We start from the raw sequence: 21,714 nt of genomic DNA, 5'->3' as shown, positions 1-21,714 counted from the left end.
GCCACGGGCACTATCTTATGTGTGGAGACATTTCACTGCAGCTAATGTAGAAGGAAAAGCTGTGTACATGGGCAAATACTGTGCCAAATCATCTGTGAAGAATGCAACAAAGATGGATAATCATCTGGCCAAGTGCATAAAGTTCCCTCAGCGCTCACAACAAGCAACCTCTGAGAAAAGACCCTCTACTTCTATTCAAGGTGAAAATTATGAATCTGACACCTTATCGATAGCAACAGCTCATGGTCCTCCTGGAATCAGAATTTTTTGACTCAATGGAGGAACGTAGTCAGAGAAATGCTGATGAATATGTTGCTCAAGCTGTGTATGCAACTGGTTTATCTCTGATGTTCACAGGCAATGTGTATTGGGAGAGATTTCTGAATGTTCTTCACCCAGCATACACCCCTCCAACCAGACATGCTTTATCTACTCATTTGCTAGATGCAGAGTTCAAGTGAAGGTCAAGCAAATCATAGAGAAAGCAGACTGTATTACAATCATCTCTGATGGGTGGATCGAATGTTTGTGGGCAAGGAATAATTAACTACATCATCTCCACCCCTCAACCAGTATTCTACAAAAGCACAGACACAGGGGACAACAGACACACCGGTCTCTACATTGCAGATAAGCTGTAGGCAGTCTTCAATGACCTTGGCCCACAGAAGGGATTTGCACTGGTGACCGAAACAATGCTGCGAACATGAAGGCTGCTTGGTCTGAAGTGGAGGAGTCCTACCCTCACATCACACCCATTGGCTCTGCTGCTCATGCATTGAATTTGCTCCTCAAGGACATCATGGCACTGAAAACAATGGATACGCTCTACAAGAGAGCCAAGGAAATGGTTAGGTATGTGAAGGGCCATCAAGGTATAGCAGCAATCTACCTCACCAAGCAAAGTGAGAAGAATAAGAGCACCACATTGAAGCTGCCCAGCAACACCCGCTGGGGGTGGGGTTGTCATCATGTTTGACAGTCTCCTGGAGGTGAAGGAGTCTCTCCAAGAAATTGCCTTATCACAGCCCCATCAAGAGGATCCTCCTGGATGATGTATTTTGGGAGAGAGTGGTAAGCAGACTGAAACTCCTGAATCCTATAGCAGGAGCCATTGCACGGATTGAAGGAGACAATGCCATCCCGTCTGATGTTCAGACTCTGCTTGCAGATGTAAGAGAAGAAATACGTAATACCCTGCCCACTTCACTGTTGCTCCAAGCAAAGAAAACTGCAGTTCTGAAATACATAAAGCGTGAAGACTTCTGCCTGAAGCCCGTACACGCTGCAATTTACATGTTGGACCCCAAGTATGCTGGCAAGAGCATCCTGTCTGATGTTGAAGAGGTGGACATTAAGGAGGTCCAGGGAGAAGACATGGAAGCCTGAGAGGAAGACAACCAAAGCTTTAGTTTCTAGTCTATCATTTTACAGATGTTTGTTGAAACCGTTTTTGGGAGATGCGATGGATCATTGGGGATCATTCATTATTCCCTTTCTTTTGTTGTTCAGTGAAATTATCCCATGTGAAGAGTCAACTCACTTAATTAAATTTCAATTCGTAACTAAATGTTTTTTGTTCTATTGAAAGGATTTAATCATTTGCAATTATGTCTACTTATGATAAGGTAAAAGGTTTATGTTTCTGTCTCCATATGATATGGTAACTATATCCAATGCAAAAAACATCTACATTTAAATAGTATAAATATTAATAATATTCCCATTAATTCCCATATATTCCCGTTAATTCCCACGGAAAGTTTCCACCTCTGAATATTCCTCAAAATGTGCAATCCTATTCCCCACTCATCTGAAACACAGAGAGATTCTACAAGAATGAACATGAAAGTTAGCAAGATGGTGACAAAAAGGCACTATATCACTCCATTATATGTCCTAAGCTTGTTTACATGTTTGCTGGTTTAAAACAAGAGGTTAAGTGTAGAGTTGTTAATTGCCAGCAGCATTTCAATGTTTTGAATGCAGCTTTACCACAGCAATCAAGTCAAGTGTCGTTAATGGAGCTCTCAGTAGGTCCTGTGTGTTGAGTGGTCGGCTAACAGGGAAAGTGTGTGTGTGTTTTCACTCTGTATTAAAATGCACAAAGCAGCAGACATGTGCACAATGACAGTTTGCGCCTGCCTCCAGCATTGCTCGAGTGCTTCAGCTGGAGAGCTCACACACGCAAGCTGCCACAACACACGACACACAGTTGTGACACACAAATACATGCACCCCCATCAAATATCTCTCAGCTCAGGCCAAACAGAGAAACACACACACACAAAAACACACACACACTTAAACACACAGGGTCAGCCCACCGTCTTGTCCACTTCTCACTGTAAAATGCTAACGGTGGGAGTCAGAGGTAAACTAAGAGAGATTTTAGAGAAGGGTCTAATCACTGTACAGAACAAAGACACAGAGAGGAACAGAGACCAGAGAGGGACTACAGAGACAAGAGGCAGCCTGGAACGTCTCAATTACTGGTGACTGGAGGGCATAATCAACCTCTACTGGGACCCGGCTAATTGATAGTGGAGAGACAGAGAGACGGAACACTTGAGAGGACCGGCTGACTGATTCCTCTGTGTGTGTGTGTGTGTGTGTGTGTGTGTGTGCTTTGGTTGGGGGGGGGGGTCTGGCTAGCAGCCCAAATCTGCCTTCAACTGGCACACTGGCCAATTTACAACCCTCCACATTCAGAGGAGGGATACCGGCTATTTTCCCATTGCAGTAAAAAAAACACAAAAAACACAGAAATCACAACCAGTATGATTGAATCTGAAATGTACAAATGTAAAATGATTTAGCAGGAAAATGTATAAGCACTGTCAAAATGTCTAGCACTAAGATGTGTTTATTGTTTGGAGTGTGTCAAGTGCAGTGAAAATGTGATCAGATTTGTATCAGAACAACCAGTAATTGGAACAACAGATAGCAACTTCTGTCTTCTGCTCGGTTCTCGCTAAGATGTGAGTACTCTCAATTTTGTGCTGTCCCCGGCAAAAAAAATATTGGTCGATCGAAAGACGTTCTTCAACCAATCGATTGGTCTTCATTTTTAAAGGTGTATTTAAAGGTGTATTTTTCCATATATATTTATCAAATAAACTATATGCATTGCGCTTGTTTCATGCTTTAAGCTTACTGTTTGATGAAATAACACACAATTGACTCAAGAGGGAGCCAGAGATCTAGATAACCAGAAGAAAAAAACTTTAACCTGGACCAACCAATCTCCTACTCCTGCTGGCTTTTACAGATACTGCCATTACTCTCCTAAAGCTGCCGGTAACAGGCTACACGAGGAGTCGGCAACCTTTCTCATGTGGAATGTCAATTTATCTTACCATTTCTACTGATCTGCGGGGCAGTTATGGTTTTTATATGCACATTTTCGTGGAACAGTTTAATTTAATTTATAATAACGTCTTCATATCTCAAAATCATTGTCATGTGGTTAATCAAAATTTTATCCAAATCTAAATGAAAATGATAAAAACCTAAAAAGGTTACTTCTATTTCCATTGCCAACTATGTAAAAATAGCATACATAAAGACAACAAATAAAAACTGTGCAGCACGCAGGTAGAAAATATCCTGATTTAAAAAACGTATCCTATAAATCACATTTGCAGACAGGCCATGCGTAGCCACAAACTTGGAACATTGTATCAACGATTACATTTTGTCCAGCAGAAGCTTGCGCTGCAATATTGTATAAAATATTCTGGGCCCTCAGAGTGGTGTTTGAGACAGACACAGCTGTTGGCAATTTGCGCAATTGATAAGAAGCTGTGCTTGACTTGGGCAAGAACTCACCAGAGCTGAGTACTGGCACCTCAAATTTTCTACTGCTTGAGCTCCTGTTCCACTTAAAGAATATTAGCTCAAAAGTATTGTGTAGCTCCTGCACCTAAATATAAACAGTACCAGCACCCAAAATGAGGACCAGAACCTATTTCAGTCCAAGTCAAGCACTGATTAGAAGTAAATCAGGAAGGCCTATTTTATGACGTTTCCACGGGAACTATTGTCATTCTCAACAGACTTTGTTTGCTTGCCGTTTGAGGTGAAGAAAACGTTACTTTGAGAAGCTCCACAGCTCATTAGTGGGGGTACTATCAGATTCCCAAATGGGCACATTTATACAGTGCATTCGGAAACTATTCAGAACTTTTTCCACATTTTGTTACAGCCTTATTTAAAAAATAGATTTTTCCTCACCAATCTACACACAATACCCCATAATGACAAAGCAAAATCTGTTTTTTAGAAATGTTTGCAAATGTATTAAAAACAAACGACTTAAATATCAAATTGACATGAGTATTCAGACCCTTTACTCAGTACTTTGTTGAAGCACTTTTGGCAGTGATTTTAATTTTAATTTTACCTTTATTTTACTAGGCAAGTCACAAATGCTTATTTTCAATGACGGCCTAGGAACAGTGGGTTAACTGCCTGTTCAGGGGCAGAACGCCAGATTTGTACCTTGTCAGCTCGGGGATTTGAACTTGCAACCTTTCGGTTACCAGTCCAACGCTCTAACCACTAGGCTACCCGATTACAGCATCAACTCTTCTTGGGTATGATGCTACAAGCTTGGCATACCTGTATTTGGTGTTCCTCCCATTATTCTGCAGTTCCTCTCAAGCTCTATCAGGTTGGATGGAGAGCGTTGCTGCACAGCAATTTACAGGTCTCTCCCGAGATGTTCGATCAGGTTCAAGTCCGGACTCAAGTCCGGGCTCTACACTCTTAGTGGTTCCAAACTTCTTCCCTTTAAGAATGAGGGAGGCCACTGTGTTCTTGGGGACCTTCAATGCTGCAGAAATGATTTGGTACCATTCCCCAGACCTGTGCCTCGACACAATCCTGTCTGGGAGCTTATCAGACAATTCCTTCGACCTCATGGCTTGGTTCTTGCTCTGACATGCACTGTCAACTGTGGGACCTTTTAAATAGACAATTGTGTGCTTTTCCAAATCATGTCCAATCAATTGAATTTACCACATGTGGACTCCAATCAAGTTGTAGAAACATCAAGGATGATCAATGGAAACAGGATGCACCTGAGCTCAATTTCGAGTCTCATAGTAAAGGGTCTGAATACTTACGTAAATAAAGGTATCTGTTTCTTATTTTTAATACATTGGAAAAAATGTCTAAAAACCTGTTTTCACTTTGGCATTATGGGTTATTGTGTGTAGATTGCTAAGGATTTTTTATTTTTTATTTAATCAGATTTTAGAATAAGGCTGTAACGTAACAAAATGTGGAAAAAGTAATGAGGCCTGAATCATCTCTGAAGGCACTGTATATATAGTTGCTACTGCTCGACTAAAGAAATCTTGGTCGACCAACAGCCTATCGACCATACCACCGACCAGTTGACTAATTGTGGTCAGCCCTATCAAAATGAGACATTCTTTCAAATACCTACCCCTATTAAAACACGCATCTTTAACATGGACAGAGACACACTTTCTCTCTCTCACACTCAGTAACCGGAAGGTTGCTGGATCGAGTCCCCGAGCTGACAGGGTAAAAAGATGTTGTTCTGCCCTTGTTAACCCACTGTTCCCCGGGTGCCAAAGAAGTGGATGTCGATTAAGGCAATCGCTCATTCAGAGGGGTTGGGTTAAATGACCAAAATGCATTTCAGTTGAATACATTCAGTTGGACAACTGACTAGGTGTACCCCTTTCACTTTCATGGGTTGTAAATGTTAAACTGCCACAACAAACCACAATAAACACAGACATTAATATACAGTAGAACTAAGCCTTAGCCTGGGAAAAGAGTATGTTTGCCAAAGCCCTCTCCGAAAGGGAATCCTTATATAGTAGCCACAGCCATTACAACATCGCCATCCCTGCTAACGCTTTCATTGTCATTGCAACTTGAATCCTCTGTCTGGATTTTGTCCCCTAGATAACTTAAATATTGTTTTTATTTCTAGTAGCAATGTGATGAAGCAAGCTTGGTTCTCTTCCAGACACCAAACCGCAGCCCCTGGACCTTTAAAGTGAGAGCCAATGGCCTGTCTATAGGCCAGATGTTTTACAAAGACTGACCGCAAAGCCACATATGTAAAAATAACAAGAGAAATATCCATACCCATTAAATCTGACAAATGTCTTCTGAGACAGAGCTAAATTCGAAATGTCCTACTTAAATAAGGCCCTGCACGTACGCACAAGCATGTACACGCTCAAGTCCACTGTGGTGAGCCAAGACATCAAAAGCAACTTTTACTTCACACACACACTCACCCATACATACAAGCAAACACACACACACACCACCACAAGGATTATAACGTTATGCTGCCAAACACACAAACCAATAGAAGGAAACCCTAGGAGGGTCACTCACCATCTGAGAACGACTCTTAGGGCAGCCATTGATGTCTTCAATCTTCTCATTGGCTAAAGACACGAGAGAGAGACGGAGACGGAGGCAGAGGGTGACACAGAGAGAGAGGGACACAGGGTGAGAGTGAGAGGGACAGAGAGAGAGAGCGAGAGAGCGAGAGAGAGATTAAAAAGGTGTTCTTAGTGATATCCCTGGTTCTTCTCCAGCATGTTCTTACTCAGTGCCAGAGAGAGTAAGTGAGGAGAGCAGGCCTGTGACTGGGTGGAGAGGGTCACTGCCCCCTCTTTCTTCTGAGAGATGAAACCCAATCTAGTTATAGCAAATGTGTGTGGGGCCGCTAGGGGCCAGGCAGAGTTGGCTGGGAGAAGGGGTGTGTGTGGCTCCCCCCTCCCTTAGAGGCCCAGCCCACAGCAGCTGAGACAAGGTTGTCCTCTCTCTCTCACAGCTGACAACTGTGCCAACACTACAGCCTGGTGGGTAGTGGTGGGGCCCACTGTGGATCTCCGCTACAGGAACCTGACTACCACCTACTGTTGGTCCCATGTTTCATCAGCTGAAATAAAAGATGCCAGAAATGTTCCCATAAGCACAAAAAAAAAAACGTATTTCTCTCAAATTGTGTGCAACAAAATATGTTCACGCCAAGGATTAGTGACTATTTCTCCTTAGCGAAGATAATGCATCCACCTGACAGGTGTGGCATATCAAGAACCTGATTAAACAGCATGATCATTACACAGGTGTCCCTTGTGCTAGGGACAATAAAAGGCCACTCTAAAATGTGCAGTTTTGTCACACAGCCCAATGCCACAGATGTCTCAAGTTTTGAGGGAGCGTGCAATTGGCATGCGGACTGCAGGAATGTCCACCAGAGCTGTTCATTTTTGAATGTTCATTTCTTTACCATATGTCATTTTAGATCATTTGGCGATACGTCCAACCGGCCTCACAACCGCAGACCACGTGTATGGCGTCATGTAGGTGAGCGGTTTCCTGATGCCAACTGTTGTGAACAGAGGGCCCCATGGTGGCGGTGGGGTTATGGTATGGGCAGGCATACGCTACGGACACAATTGCATTTCATCGATGGCAATTAGAATGCACAGACATACCCTGACGGGATCCTGAGGCCCATTTTTATGAAGTTATATGTGACCAACAGATGCATATCCGTATTCCCAGTCAAGTCAAATCCATAGACTGGGGCCTAATGAATTGATTTCAATTGACTGATTTCCTCATATGAACTGTAACTCGGTCAAATCGTTGACATTTTTGCATGTTGCGTTTATCATTTCGTCCAGTATGTACTATGACTCTTCTAAACCCTGCCATTAATCTGTCATCCGGCCTCCCCTGTTGTCTCCTACCAAAATAATGTGCTGCTCATCCCAGCCAGGTCCCTGCCCCTGTGTCTCTCACCCCCTGCTTCATACCCACTGAGCTTCATGGGCAGATTTCAGTAGAAATTGCTGCAATATTTCTGGTGTCTGGTGTGATATTCCCCCCCCCGCCCCCAGAGGGGGAAAGGAAACTATGACTGAACTAGTGAATTTGGGCACTCATATTATGATTGGAAGAGGGATAGAGCTCAGTTACATGATGCCCGTGTAGCAGTAGTCAGCTGGGGGGGGGGTGTCAGAAACAGCCCAGCGACACAGCCAGACACTCAGTCAAATGAGTCAGCTGTAGACGTCCTTTGCAATGAACACCTCCTCTGCTCTACCTCACCTGCTTGTGCAGGTGCGTGTGTGCGCTTGCGTGCGTGCATGTTTACAATAGCGTGTGCCACCGTTTCTCACCCTACACTGTCCCCTAGGGATACAGAGACCGCTGACTGTGAGAAATCACACTCTCTCTCTGGAGGGGGGTCGGGATCTACGATATCAGGGGACGGAAGACAACCCAGCTTGTGTCACATAACAGACCATCAAAGACGTATGCCTATGTCAGACGCGCACCCGTGATGAAGCTCGCCATCCAGTGACTGCTGAGATTAAATCTGAGCATCGAAAGAGACAAAGAAAAAGAGAACAGAGGACTCTGTGTCTCCAAACCCACCCATCCTGCCATTGACTCAAAAAAAAAAAATCCATCTTCCGCTCTAAAGACCCGTCAGCCTACTCTTGACTTTCAGAGAAGCATGATCAAAATGATAATGTTTTTCTTGTTCTCTACTCCAGGTTCCAGTCCGAATTTTATGAAGACTCTAGTCTAAGCAACTGTTCTACGACGTGGGGACCACGATGTGTTCTGCACTAATTTATTCTTATTCCCCATTCTGTGTGTGCTCTACATGAGTATTGTATGATGTTCTGCATGTGTTCTGCGATTTGAGGCAGTGTTCTGTATACAAAGAAATGTCATCTATATTCTCATATGCAGTTCTACAGAACTCTGGGAAGCAGAGGAGTGGTGCGTCTTTGGTCAGTGCTGTGCTATAACCTCAGGGCACTGTCCCCCTTCCACCAGCCGTCCTCTTTAAAAGATGACAGGGCAGCTTGTGAAGTGGGGAAATTACAGGACTCTGATTTAAGGGGAGGGGGGCGCAAAATGACATGACATTACAAAACTCTCCCTCAGTCAAACTTCTCTCTGACTGCACCATTGTCAAATATTTCAGGTGGCACACCGAGGGATTTCCCCAACTCAGTTTTGGAGAAGAATAACTTGTTGATGATACGTTAATAACATACGATGTTGAAAGTAATAACTTCGTCGCCAATAGAATTTAACATTATGGCGATTACTGTACACATACACATGAGTATACGAAGCGTTACAACTTCAAAGTATAAAAAATATAGTATCTGCATGAGAAGTCTAGTCCTGCAACTGAACCCATGCGCAGTAACGGTAATAATAAGGCTTCAAGAGAAGAGACGGTTGATTAAAAAAAGTGTACCCCTTACCGACAACCTGTATGATCTCCGCCAGCAGCACTCCGTCTGTGACGTCCGTCTGCAGGTCCTTGATAAGTCGCTTGTGTCCTGACTTGGCTAGGTAGTGGTTGGCCCAATCCGTATAGATCTGTTCGGGACACAAAAACACCAGCGTCCACGTATTAGACACCCGGGGAACGAGTAATATCAAAAGCAAAACACAAGTCTTTGCGCCCCTGTTTTTTTATTTTTAAGAAGCCATGTGGGTGTTTCGAATCCCATCACACTTTTAAAAAGGACAAAAGGACTCGAATTAAAATACATTTACGAGTCAAATAAAATAACAACATGGTTGAAATAGGACCCGCGCAGCCCGTTTTCTTTTGTTGGGGCTCGGGGCTGGCATATATCCGCCTGGTATTCAAATTGGGACCATTGTGCTCCGGCAGCAGAGCGAGTGGACGGTTTCAATGAGGCGCTGACATCACTGGCTCAACGACAGAAAAGGCCCTTCAGAGTGCCGGAGGGAGGGGTACGGGGATTTGATTTAAGTGTCTGAATAATCGGAATAGTTTCGCTTGTAATTGGTTGTTGCAGACAACTCTCTCTCTCCCACTCTCCAAGGCTGCTTGCCTCTCCCGGGTTGAAGGCCGGTGAGGGATTTATTTGGGTAAATAAAATAAAAACAAGCAAGAGCAGAAGGAGAGAAAGATGCAAATGATCAGAGAGAGAGAGAGAGATTTGAGATTACAAATGTTGGTAACAAACAGAAGCACTGAAATAAGGACACAGTGATGCTTAATTAGAAATAATGCCAATTAGGTAGGAGAGGGGATGCTGAACATATTCAGAAAATGTTGCTAAAGAGCCGTTTCATGTGGAAAGTTGTTCAAAATCTCAAAGCAAATCTTCAATAAAATTCTGGAGTAACCGAAGTGAGTCTGACATAAGTGTTTTGTCTGAGGCATCCTGGATAAATCTGAGCAATGTTTTGTTGCAGCCATCACTTCAGTATTTCAACCAGTTGAATCAGTTGCATCACACACATGCACATGCACACACAATATGACCCCAGTTCTCTGTGTTTTTAAAGGTAAAGAGACCTGGGGCCAATTCAGTGTTACTCATCATATGAATCACTGCTCTGAACGCTTCATTTCAAACACACACACACACACACACACACACACACACACACACACACACACACACACACACACACACACACACACACACACACACACACACACACACACACACACACACACACACACACAGAGAGAGAGAGAGAGAGAGATATCATTGGCTCAGACAGTGCTAAACAAACCTTTAAGCAAAGGATAACATTCTCTGAAAACACTGGGGGTTTTGCAGTAAGAAGAGGAATGTGGGGATGCTTTGAAGCCGTTTTATGCAGCAGGTGTAAAGGGAGGAGGGGCAGTACGGTGGATCCAAACTATCCAGATCCTTCCACAGGAGCTCATCTATGCTCATCATTGTTACTGGAGATGAAACACATGTCTAGTTGAATGCTCCCCATATTATAAAATCCATTGTTCGATCAATAGCCCTTGATTTGAAGGGGATATACTAAACACAAAATAAAGCTGGCAATATGCGTTCATTCTCTATGGGGATGAAATGCTGTAACACACTGTATCTGGGGAATATCAAACCATCGAGCACAAGGTGTCAAAAAGACGTATTTTCAACCAAAATAATGTGTTTTCACGATTGACACCAATCAATGACTGACACCAAAGGTTAAAGGATACAGTGGATCACTGGATTTCATGACTTATTGAACTGGAAGGACAATCACACACAATAACAAAACATAGTGTAGGACTTAAGATCCAAACCCTGAGGGTATATGAAGAAGTATGGGGCACTGAGAATAGGGAACACAGAGGGAGGGAAAATGAACACACACACTAACCAGAACAGACACACTAAAAAGGCCTGTCTGTGCTTTCCAACCCACTTACACTAATAACCTTTCAACTATTAGGGTTATTACCATGTTAGCAAAGAAGCCTAAAACAGCACTTAACACACCAGAAGATGCCTTTGATCCGTGTCTGACTGCACGCTGTCAGCCACTCTGGGAAATCTCCACATCACAGGGAAAAGCCCCTCTCTTCCAGAACATATCTGATCAGTTCTAACCTCACCAACTATTACGCACCAACCGTACTGACAGCATCCCATACTGACAGCATCCCACCAACCGTACTGACAGCATCCCACCAACCGTACTGACAGCATCCCACCAACCGTACTCACAGCATCCCACCAACCGTACTGACAGCATCCCACCAACCGTACTGACTGCATCGCACCAACCGTACTGACAGCATCCCACCAACCGTACTGACAGCATCCCACCAACCGTACTGACAGCATCCCACCAACCGTACTGACAGCATCCCACCAACCAGCATCCCACCAACCCTGACAGCATCTGACAGCATCCCAGCATCCCACCAACCGTACTGACAGCATCCCACCAACCGTGACAGCATGACTGCATCGCATCCCACCAACCGTACTGACAGCATCCCACCAACCGTGACAGCATCCCACCAACCTGACAGCATCCCACCAACCGTACTGACAGCATCCCACCAACCGCATACTGACAGCATCCCACCAACCCACCAACCACCAACCATACTGACAGCATCCCACCAACCATACTGATAGCATCCCACCAACCATATTGACAGCATCCCACCAACCGTACTGACAGCATCCCACCAACCGTACTGACAGCATCCCACCAACCGTACTGACAGCATCCCACCAACCATACTGACAGCATCCCACCAACCACTGACAGCATCCCACCAACTGACAGCATCCCACCAACCATACTGACAGCATCCCACCAACCGTACTGACAGCATCCCACCAACCATACTGACAGCATCCCACCAACCGTACTGACAGCATCCCACCAACCATACTGACAGCATCCCACCAACCGTACTGACAGCATCCCACCAACCATACTGTGTGTTCGTAGTAGTATAATAACGTCAGCGGAGAAGACAGACCTAAAATGTCAAATTGGGAAAAAGATGAGCGGATTTTCTATTTCATCAGTGTTGTGTTTGTTACTTGTTAATCAATGATTCTTTCAGGAGGGGAAATCCCACATCAGCATCATTCTCAAAAATTCCCAGTAATCCCACCCTCTCATCCCAGGATTGGGGTTATTTTTGGGGAGCTGTAAATCGGTAAGAGGGACATTCCCTCCTCAAGGGAATGCAATATGACACTGAGCAGCTGGGATCTGATTCATACACAGTCCCTGACCACTCACTGTACCCTTTACAAGACCCCATGTGTGTGTGTGTGTGTGTGTGTGTGTGTGTGTGTGTGTGTGTGTGTGTGTGTGTGTGTGTGTGTGTGTGTGTGTGTGTGATCTAAAGGGTCACACACTCGGACCAGTAAACAAGTAACAACGTTCTATGAACACAAACACACACAACTGTCTCTCTCCCACTCTCTCCGACCAGCCTCCAAACACCACCCAGGCCTGCCGACTCATCAATCCAGCATATGATGCCCCGCAGAGGGCATGACGCACACAGGCCTCCCCCTACAGCGCTGGGTCATGGGCCGGGGAGGTAGAGAGAGAGGGAGAGGACAGGCAGCTCATCACACTGACATGCCCTTAACTTGTGTTGGTAGGCACTTTCAGAAGAGAAGAGATGGTGATTGGAGTGGATGCTTTGATGTCAAAGGCATACTCTCATAGCTAGTCATTTCATACTGATTGAAGTAGGGGATGCGAAACAGGTGAGGGTGTGTGTGTGTACATGCATGTATAAAGAGAAGGGATTCATTTACTCTTTCATCTTTCACTTTGTTTGCCATGCATCCTTTGACTTGTGTGCTATACACACACATGCACACACACACACACACACACACACACACACACACACACACACACACACACACACACACACACACACACACACACACACACACACACACACACACACACACACACACACACACACTAACCTTACACACACACACACACACACACACAGTCTCCTATAACTAACCTACATTCTAACCTCAGTCCCATCAAAAACTAACCTATACCTAGCCCTAACTCTAACCTTAATCCAAAAACATAACCTAAACCCTAGCTCCTAACCCTAACGCTAATTCTAACCTTAATCCAAAAACATAACCTAAACCCTAGCTCCTAACCCTAACCCTAATTCTAACCTTAATCCAAAAACATAACCTAAACCCTAGCTCCTAACCCTAACCTTAATCCAAAAACATAACCTAAACCCTAGCTCCTAACCCTAACTCTAACCTTAATCCTAAACCACGTAGAAATAGCGTTTGACTTTTGGTCCCCACAAGTATAGTTAAACACGTAAACTCAGTCAAGCAGTAAAATCTGATTTGGAGAAAAAAAACGGATAAAACTACACCTCATGGAACAGCGCGGACTGTGAAGAGACACACACACACATAATTCACATACACATGCTAACACACGCACATACATATACTATTTATATATGTATGTGAAGAGGGCACGACAATGCCTATTCCCCTCAGGAGACAAAGGAAGGCCCTAAAAATTGTCAAAGACTCAAGCCACCCTAGTCATAGACTGTTCTCTCTGTTACCACACTGCAAGCACTACCGGAGCGCCAAGTCTCGGTCCAAAAGACTTCTTAACAGCTTCTACCCCCTGTGTACCGGTACCCCCTGTATATAGCCTTGCTACTGTTAGATTATTGTTGCTCTTTAATTATTTGTTATTTTGTTATTTTTTACTTAAGTAAATATTTGAACACTTATTTTTCTTAAAACTGCATTGTCGGTTAAGGGCTTGTAAAAGTAAGCATTTCACCTGTTGTATTCGGCGCATGTGACAAATAAAATTATTTTGTTGAAAACTTTTTACCCCTTTTTCTCCACAATTTCTTGATATCCAATTGGTAGTTACAGTCTTGTCCCATCAATGCAGCTCCCGTACGGACTTGGGAGAGGCGAAGGTCGAGAGCCACACGTCCTCTGAAACACTACCCTGCCAAGCCGCACTGCTCGCTTAACCCAGAAACCAGCCGACACAAATGTGTCGGAGGAAACACCGTACAGCTGGCGATCGAAGTCAGCGTGCATGTGCCCGGCCAGCCACAAGTAGTCGCTAGAGTGCGATGGGACAAGGACATCTCAGCCGGCCAAACCCTCCCCTAACCCAGACGAGGCTGGGCCAATTGTGCGCCGCCCCATGGGTCTCCTGGTCACGGCCAGCTGCGACACAGCCTGGGTTCAAACCTGGGTCTGTAGTGATGCCTCAAGCACTGCGATGCAGTGCCTTAGACCCCTGTGCCATTCGGGGGACCCCACACATACATTTAAGTATTGTTATTTTGCTGTATTATTGATTTTGTATTGTAGATATGTTATGGTAGAGTAGTGTGTAATAACGTGTTCTGTTATGTAGTATTGTATTGTATGTAATTGTGATTGGACCCCAGGAAGAGTTGCTGTTGTCTTGGCAGCAGCTAATGGGGATCCGGAATAAAACACAAATACAAATACTGTACACACAGCATGCTACCTGCCCCTGTCCGCCCCTCTCCATAAATATACACAATTTCCTCTGTTAGTGCTCAGAGGGACCTGGCTCAACGCCAAACCAGCTATTTTGGGTTGACCCCTCTTCTTCACTTTCTAAACCTCCGGTCCCCTCTCTTTTCCTTTCCCTCTGTTTATCAGTCCTCTCTCTCTCTCACTAGGATGTTACCATCAGTGCCTGGTCTCTCTCTTCTCTTTCTCCTTGTTCCTCTCATCTTCCCTGTTCCATTCGTCACTTCTTTCTTCCCCCTCCTTTCTCACTTTCCCCACTTTTCTAATACATGATCTATTTTTCATGTTTTTCCTCTTTTCTACGTTCCCCCGTGTCTCTTACTCCCAGATCGTAACCCTCTCTCAGCAAGCCACTCCAGGCCCTCACCGTTTTAAAGTGCTCACAGGAGAAGCGGCTGGGTCCCCTGACAGGCACCCTGAGGCCCACGCACACCTCCATCCAGGCCCCTCGGGGTGGGGCAGAGGGGGACAGGGAAAGAGGCTGTGCGTCCGGAAAGCTCCCCAAGAAGACAGGACTAGAGATGAGCGCTCGTTGTAGCGGCGCTCTGTTGGTGGTAAATATAGCCACGCTACCCGCCTGGCCACTCTCGTCTTCCTCTCTTTCTCTCTCTCTCTCTCTCTCTCTCTCTCTCTCTCTCTCTCTCTCTCTCTCTCGGTTGACCAACTTCCCGTTTTATCTCTCTCTCTCTTCACTCTCAATTCGGGGCTTTATTGGCATGGGAAACGTGTTAACATTGTCTCTGCTCTCCTCCAACCTGCTCTAAGTCACCGGCGCAAACGCACTCGACTTTTAAACTCTCTCTCTATGACTCACTTAACCACCACTTTCCCATCCCAGCTCAATAGTCTCCTCCTCTTCCCAAGGTGCGGCTAGGCTCAGACCCCCCCCCCCCCCCAGACAGATAGTGTCAACAAGGTGAATGCCTAAGTGTCAGAGGTCACAGAGTAACAGGCCAAACCTCTGACAGCCTTTTAACTCTCCTCGTATACCCTCCACACCTGGCACTGTTCATAGAGAACACACACAGGCAGACACACTTGTTCAGGGGAGGTCTGACACATCTGAGAACCCGGAGACAGGTGGACAAAAGGGGAACGTCTACCCTCATAACCCTGAGATTTCCCCATCTATCATCTCCAAGCTATGTGATGTCTTCTTCAGAGAGAAGGTTCACTGTCCTTAAACTACCACTACTTGCCTTTGGCAGTGAATCTGAAGAGTATGAATATGCGTGTTAGTGTTTTTCCATTGTAAAGGATCATATCAACGGCATAGTGTCCTGGACACACACACACACACACGCCTCCACTTCCCAGTCATGCTACCTCACCCCTCCATCACCCTCAAACCAATTCTGCCCTCTCAGCGTTCATACGGCTAGGGCTGGCGCTATAACATGTGGCGACACTTTCAGGCCAATGTCAGGGCAGGGACCAGATGTCTAATGGGAGAATGATGGATAACTATCCAACGCCACCCAATTCCCATCTGAAGGGGAGGACCCAGAAAAGGAGGAGGTGTAACCGCAGTGTTTAGGGTAAATCGCTTACCACTATCACAGAGTGGCCCGTGGAAGTGTTATTTCACCCTTGTTACACACACACACGCACACACACAGACAAACACACGTTGGTCCTATTTTGAATGATGTCACCTCCACCCGAAACACACACGCTAGAAAGTACAATAAAAAAATAAAAAACGTTATTTGAGTGACAGGCCAGACCCTGAACCCAGACCTCTCATAGGTTTCAGCCAATCAGTGAGTACCTTAACAAACAGACGGCTTATGGGAAATCAGTATTCATCCGCTGCATGGTGTGACAACAATTTGTACTGCAGGGAGAGGGGGGTTGGGGCTGTCTGTCTAACTGCTGCTGCTAACCACTCGATACCTGTCACAACTCATCGTAGGGAATAAATGGGTAATGAAGACGAGAAAGGGCGTGGGAGAGAGAGAGACAGAAAGAGAGAATGTATTCAGCTTATAAAATAGGGTGATGGGGAGGTCTTTCTACAAGCACAGTTGTCCAACTCTTTGAGGAACCAAACCTCCCCCCACCACAGACCAGGGCAGAGATCTCGATCTCCTGGCCTCTGTAGCGTAGTGGTTTAGGGCTGAGGATGGCTTCCTACACAACATGTTCTCTCTCTGCACTCTGCGGTGGACACACACACACACACACACACAGCTCTTTTAAGTGGTTTAAACCCACAGCTTACAGTATAGCTACAGAACGATATCAGGCCCACCCTAAATGACCCTTGTCATGCCTGAGCTTGTACTCTGTAATATGAAAGAGCTGTGGTCAGCAACGCCTGGAAGCCAAAACGGATACCCCCCACCCCCTTCTTTCCTCCATCCTTCCCCCTCTCATCTCATCTCCTTCTTTTCAAACCCCACCACAGGTTGAGATGGTGTACTTATTCTGCACTCTACTCTGATGGTAAACATATGGACCTAGTTATGAAGCGGGCAAATCTACAGGAAAGACTGAAGTTATTTATTATCTGATGGGGTGTGTGCATGGGTGCGTACAAGCGTGGGAGTGATTGTGTGTGTGCGTGCGTGCATGAGTGTGTGTTCAGGCTACACCTGTAGCTATTGTGCAGACCTGTGGCAGCAGCACGGCTGTCAAGGCCAAGTGTGTTAGCGGCTAGTGCGGAACCCTCCCTCTTTGGCACAGAGTGCCATCTTAAACACATTAGCCCCTCCTCCTCCTCCACTCAAACCAATACAGACAGCTGTCTGATCTGAGCAACACAAACAATACACAGCTAATTAGCTTACACTTATCACACACTACACACACAGAGCGATGCATACATGGAAGCGTGCACACACACACACACACTGTCCATCTTGTCACTCTCGCTTTTCTCTCTCTCTCTCACACACACACACACACACACACACACACACACACACACACACACACACACACACACACACACACACACACACACACACACACACACACACACACACACACACACACACACACACACACATATTTCTCAAAATCTCTACTACTCTATCCTTGAGAAAGAGAAAGCTTCCTTTCATCCCTAAAAGCATCCTCCCTCCTTTACCTCGCTCTACACCCCCCTAGTCTCTCATCCCCAGAATTTCAATAAGATACTGCTTGTGTTCTGGTATAAATCTTCCATAGTGATTGATGTTGCATGGCCCATTTGTCCATAATAAGTTCAGAAAAGGTCATATCAGTCAATAATCAATAGTCCTTTATTAGGACGAAGTAGGTGTAGACATTGACTGCACATCATAAAAATAAAAGGTCATTTTAATTTCTGAAATACATAAACACACACAAACGTGCATATGCGCACACACGAGCATGCACACACACTCACACGTGAAAATATGCACACACACAGAGAGAGAGAGAGAGAGAGAGAGAGAGAGAGAGAGAGAGAGAGAGAGAGAGAGAGAGAGAGAGAGAGAGAAAAAAATACATACTGAAACACACACGCACGCACACACACACAGGCCTGACCTCTGTACCATGTGGGTCTTCTGTCAGTCATGCTGTGTGAAGGCAGTGGTATATAATTAAACCGTCTTATCATCTCTCCTCTCCAGGCTAGCAATAACCTGCCTGCTCCACCTATCACTGACTGATTTACCGACTGTCTGACGAGTCACTCGCTGAAGATGAGATAAGAACTAGGGATTAGTACAGAGAGGAAGGAGAAGGGAAGAGAGATCCTACTCCTCCTTTCAAGTCTGTTAACCTGGGAAGAGTCCGTGGGTAGCTCGTAACAGCAAAGGTAACTCAGATCTCCTCCTATACGGCATAAGGTGTCATGTCATTCAATGAATATAGAGATCTATTTCCCATCAGCTCACACCACATGACTTCTCTGTACCTGACTGATGCCGTGTCTATCAGTGGGCCCCAGATCCCGTTCACCACTATTAATACAGTCAGCGCTGTGTGGCGCAAAAAACACAGAGAAGTAACGCAGTTAACCCTCCTGTCTGTCCGTGTGTCTGTGCGTCCGTCCATCTGTCTACGCGCCTGTCTTTCTACTTGCCTGTCTGTCTTTCCCAGCCTGTCTCTCTGTTATGACTCTGTCAACGCATGCTCTCTCAGGGTCTCACGCTCAACACTCTTCAACCTCCGGTGGCTAATACCTTACTAAGCCCGTTTGGACTTTCCATACAGACAATCAAAGCATCGGTACAACACAGCAACACTAGGTGAGGGTAAAACATGCACGGCTTCAGCAGCACCCCCCCCCCGATAGGCATCGATTAGCTCGCCTGTGTAACCTGACGCCGCAGTGAACGCTGTAGGCGAGGAGATGAGCGTTTCCAACCAGGTCAACATCATAGGGACAGAACGAAACTGTGCTGGGGGGTGGAATGACTGGAATCAAGTGGAGGGACAAGAGGGGACCGTCGTTCAATAAGCTTTTCATTTACAGCAATTGCAGTGTCCTTTTCTGGAGCTTTGAAATAGAAAGTGTTCTACTCGCAGAAAGGACACAACAAGAGGAGAGTGAGACATCTAGCCAGGTGGTGAGAGAATTGTACCGTATGCATACAGTGCAGTGAACAGTACCTCTGACAAATACAGTCACAAGTGCAATCTTCTAAAGGAGATCTCCTTCTGACCCAAAAAACCTGTTCATAACCACTTCCTTTAAAAACCTCAAAAAAAGCCCGCCCAGATTGACCCCTGGATTGACCTGGATGTATTTACCAGCTTCATGGTGACGTTGTTCTGCTCCCAGCGACACAGCAGCACATTCATCTTCCTCCTCGCTCTTCCTTCTCCTCCTCTCTCCCCACCCTCACACACCTGTCTTAGGTAGGACTGGGAGGGCCAACGGCTAGCCAGGACCAGACAGAATCCATCAGAGCCAAAGGAAGAAACAGGACTGAGGTCAGAGGAGGCCAACTAACCAAGAAGAGATCCACAGAAAACGAGGATAGATGGGTATAGTAGAGAGGTAGAGAGAGATAGATCAAACGAGAGAAGGTTTTGAGAAAAGAAAGAAAAAAGGTGAGCGAGAGATCCCAGAAAGTTCCAGAGAAATATGTAAAGCAGTAGATCCACAAAATCCACTCGATATATATCCAGATAAAGAGCCTGCTCCTGCACCTATCTCTAGCCCAGCAGGTCTCACTGGGCCTGGGGCCGGTGCTCACAGCCTCCCCCTTTCCCTCCTTTCTCTCCACCCCCCTCTGGGTCCGCAGCTGGAGGAGGGAAATAAATGCTTCAGTCAAGAGGAGGTCCACCACCGCTCCCGCTGTACCACTGCTCTGTCTGAGGGCTAGCCAAACCAAACACACATACACACACAGAGGGAGAAAAAGAAGGAGGACCAATGGAGGGGAACCCCCCCCCCCCCCATTCTTCTCCGCCTCCCACTCCACCCCTCCTCCTCCACCTCCCGCATCCCTCCCCTAGACGCCCTCGGCAACGCTGGGCATTGTGCTATCGCTCTTCAATGGGCCATCCTTCATATGGGGAGGAGAGAGAGAAGAGAAAGGAGAGAGAGAAGAGAAAAGGAGAGAGACCTCTTAACCTCCTACCCTCTGTGATCATCCCCACAAAAAAAGGGTGGATTCTGGTGCATGATAATACTAGAAGGGGGTGAATAGTGGGTGAAGGAGGGTAGGTTAGAGGACAAACCACATTGGCCTCCTAACTACCCCTCTCTGTTTTCTATGTGTTCTTTATTTAACCAGTCCTCCTTTTTTTAAAGAGAGTAAAGGTTTTATTATCCATAACCAAACACGGAACAGTCTGGTCTCTGATCACCATTCACCCACAGCTTACTGCCGCGCAGTGTGTGTGTGTACACGTGTGCGCGCGGCTCCACGCGCAATGCCCTCCATCTGAGCACAATCCAACCCCTTACACACACACCGCCGCCGCTAACCACAAATTACAAGCCGAATTTGAACTTTGGGAATCGCCCAAGATCTAGCGAAAGTTTCCAAACTACTGGATACACGATCCTTGCCAGGACTCGGCACATTTTCAAAACACGCCCCGAAGACAACACAGCTACTGAACTCATGCTCCCAAATGGTGTTTCAATACAGTAGAAGCACACTTTTCTCTCTCATACAAATGCATCGAATTCTACTGCACTCTCCCACACCAACGCAGCGCGCAGCACAACACACACACAACTCCAGCTCACTACTAGTCTGTCAACTCACCTTATAACATATCCATTTCCTATAAGCCATATAGGCATCTGTGGATTTAATGACTGCTCTATGGCCATATAGGGGCAGAAAAGATGTGGTCATTTAGTACATGTGTTTAACAGCTAAAAAAAGAAGAAGCTCATTAAGTGGTGGAGCAGAGAATCGCAGGGTGTGCTTTGTTTCAGAACCCTGTGAGGGGGAGATTAATCTCTGTGTCCCCTGGACAATGGGGCCCAAGCCCCATTGCGGAAGGGGGCTTTGTTTTGGAGGACCCCCGCTGCCTGGTTCTCGAAGGGTTAGGTGGGGAGTGGGGGGTTGGGGTGGTCCTGATGCTGGCTGTTATGGGATGAGTGTGTGTGTGTGTGTGTGGGGGGGGGGATTGTATGGAGAGGAGAAATGGCAAGAAACGATAGACTACTATCTATTCAGTGCATTATAACACTTTCACCACATTTCAAATTCTCTCTCTCTCTCTGTAGACTGTGCTCCATTAACTCACAGACCAAATAGGAAAGCCAGTGTTGCATTACCATAATAACGTGATGTATGATTATAACACAGTTTAGTTCACATTATGGTGCAGTCAGGCGGAACACTCCAAATCACGGAAT

At 45.7% G+C, this 21,714-nt stretch overlaps 1 protein-coding gene across 1 annotated transcript in view; it reads right to left on the bottom strand.

The window, feature by feature from the left end:
- Nucleotides 1–19,754, bottom strand: part of nav2a (neuron navigator 2a) — a 118,635-nt gene extending 98,881 nt beyond the window's left edge. The window contains 3 exon segments of the mRNA XM_064925154.1: nt 6,391–6,443; nt 9,303–9,420; nt 19,641–19,754. Coding sequence (XP_064781226.1) covers nt 6,391–6,443; nt 9,303–9,420; nt 19,641–19,691 — 222 coding nt within the window. The 5' untranslated portion in view covers nt 19,692–19,754.
- Between the last annotated feature and the right edge of the window lie 1,960 nt (nt 19,755–21,714).

Source organism: Oncorhynchus masou, chromosome 2, assembly GCF_036934945.1.
Source record: "Oncorhynchus masou masou isolate Uvic2021 chromosome 2, UVic_Omas_1.1, whole genome shotgun sequence".
Taxonomy (NCBI): domain Eukaryota; kingdom Metazoa; phylum Chordata; class Actinopteri; order Salmoniformes; family Salmonidae; genus Oncorhynchus; species Oncorhynchus masou.
Note: the sequence above shows the minus strand (reverse complement) of the source record. Positions and strands in the feature narration are given on the sequence as shown.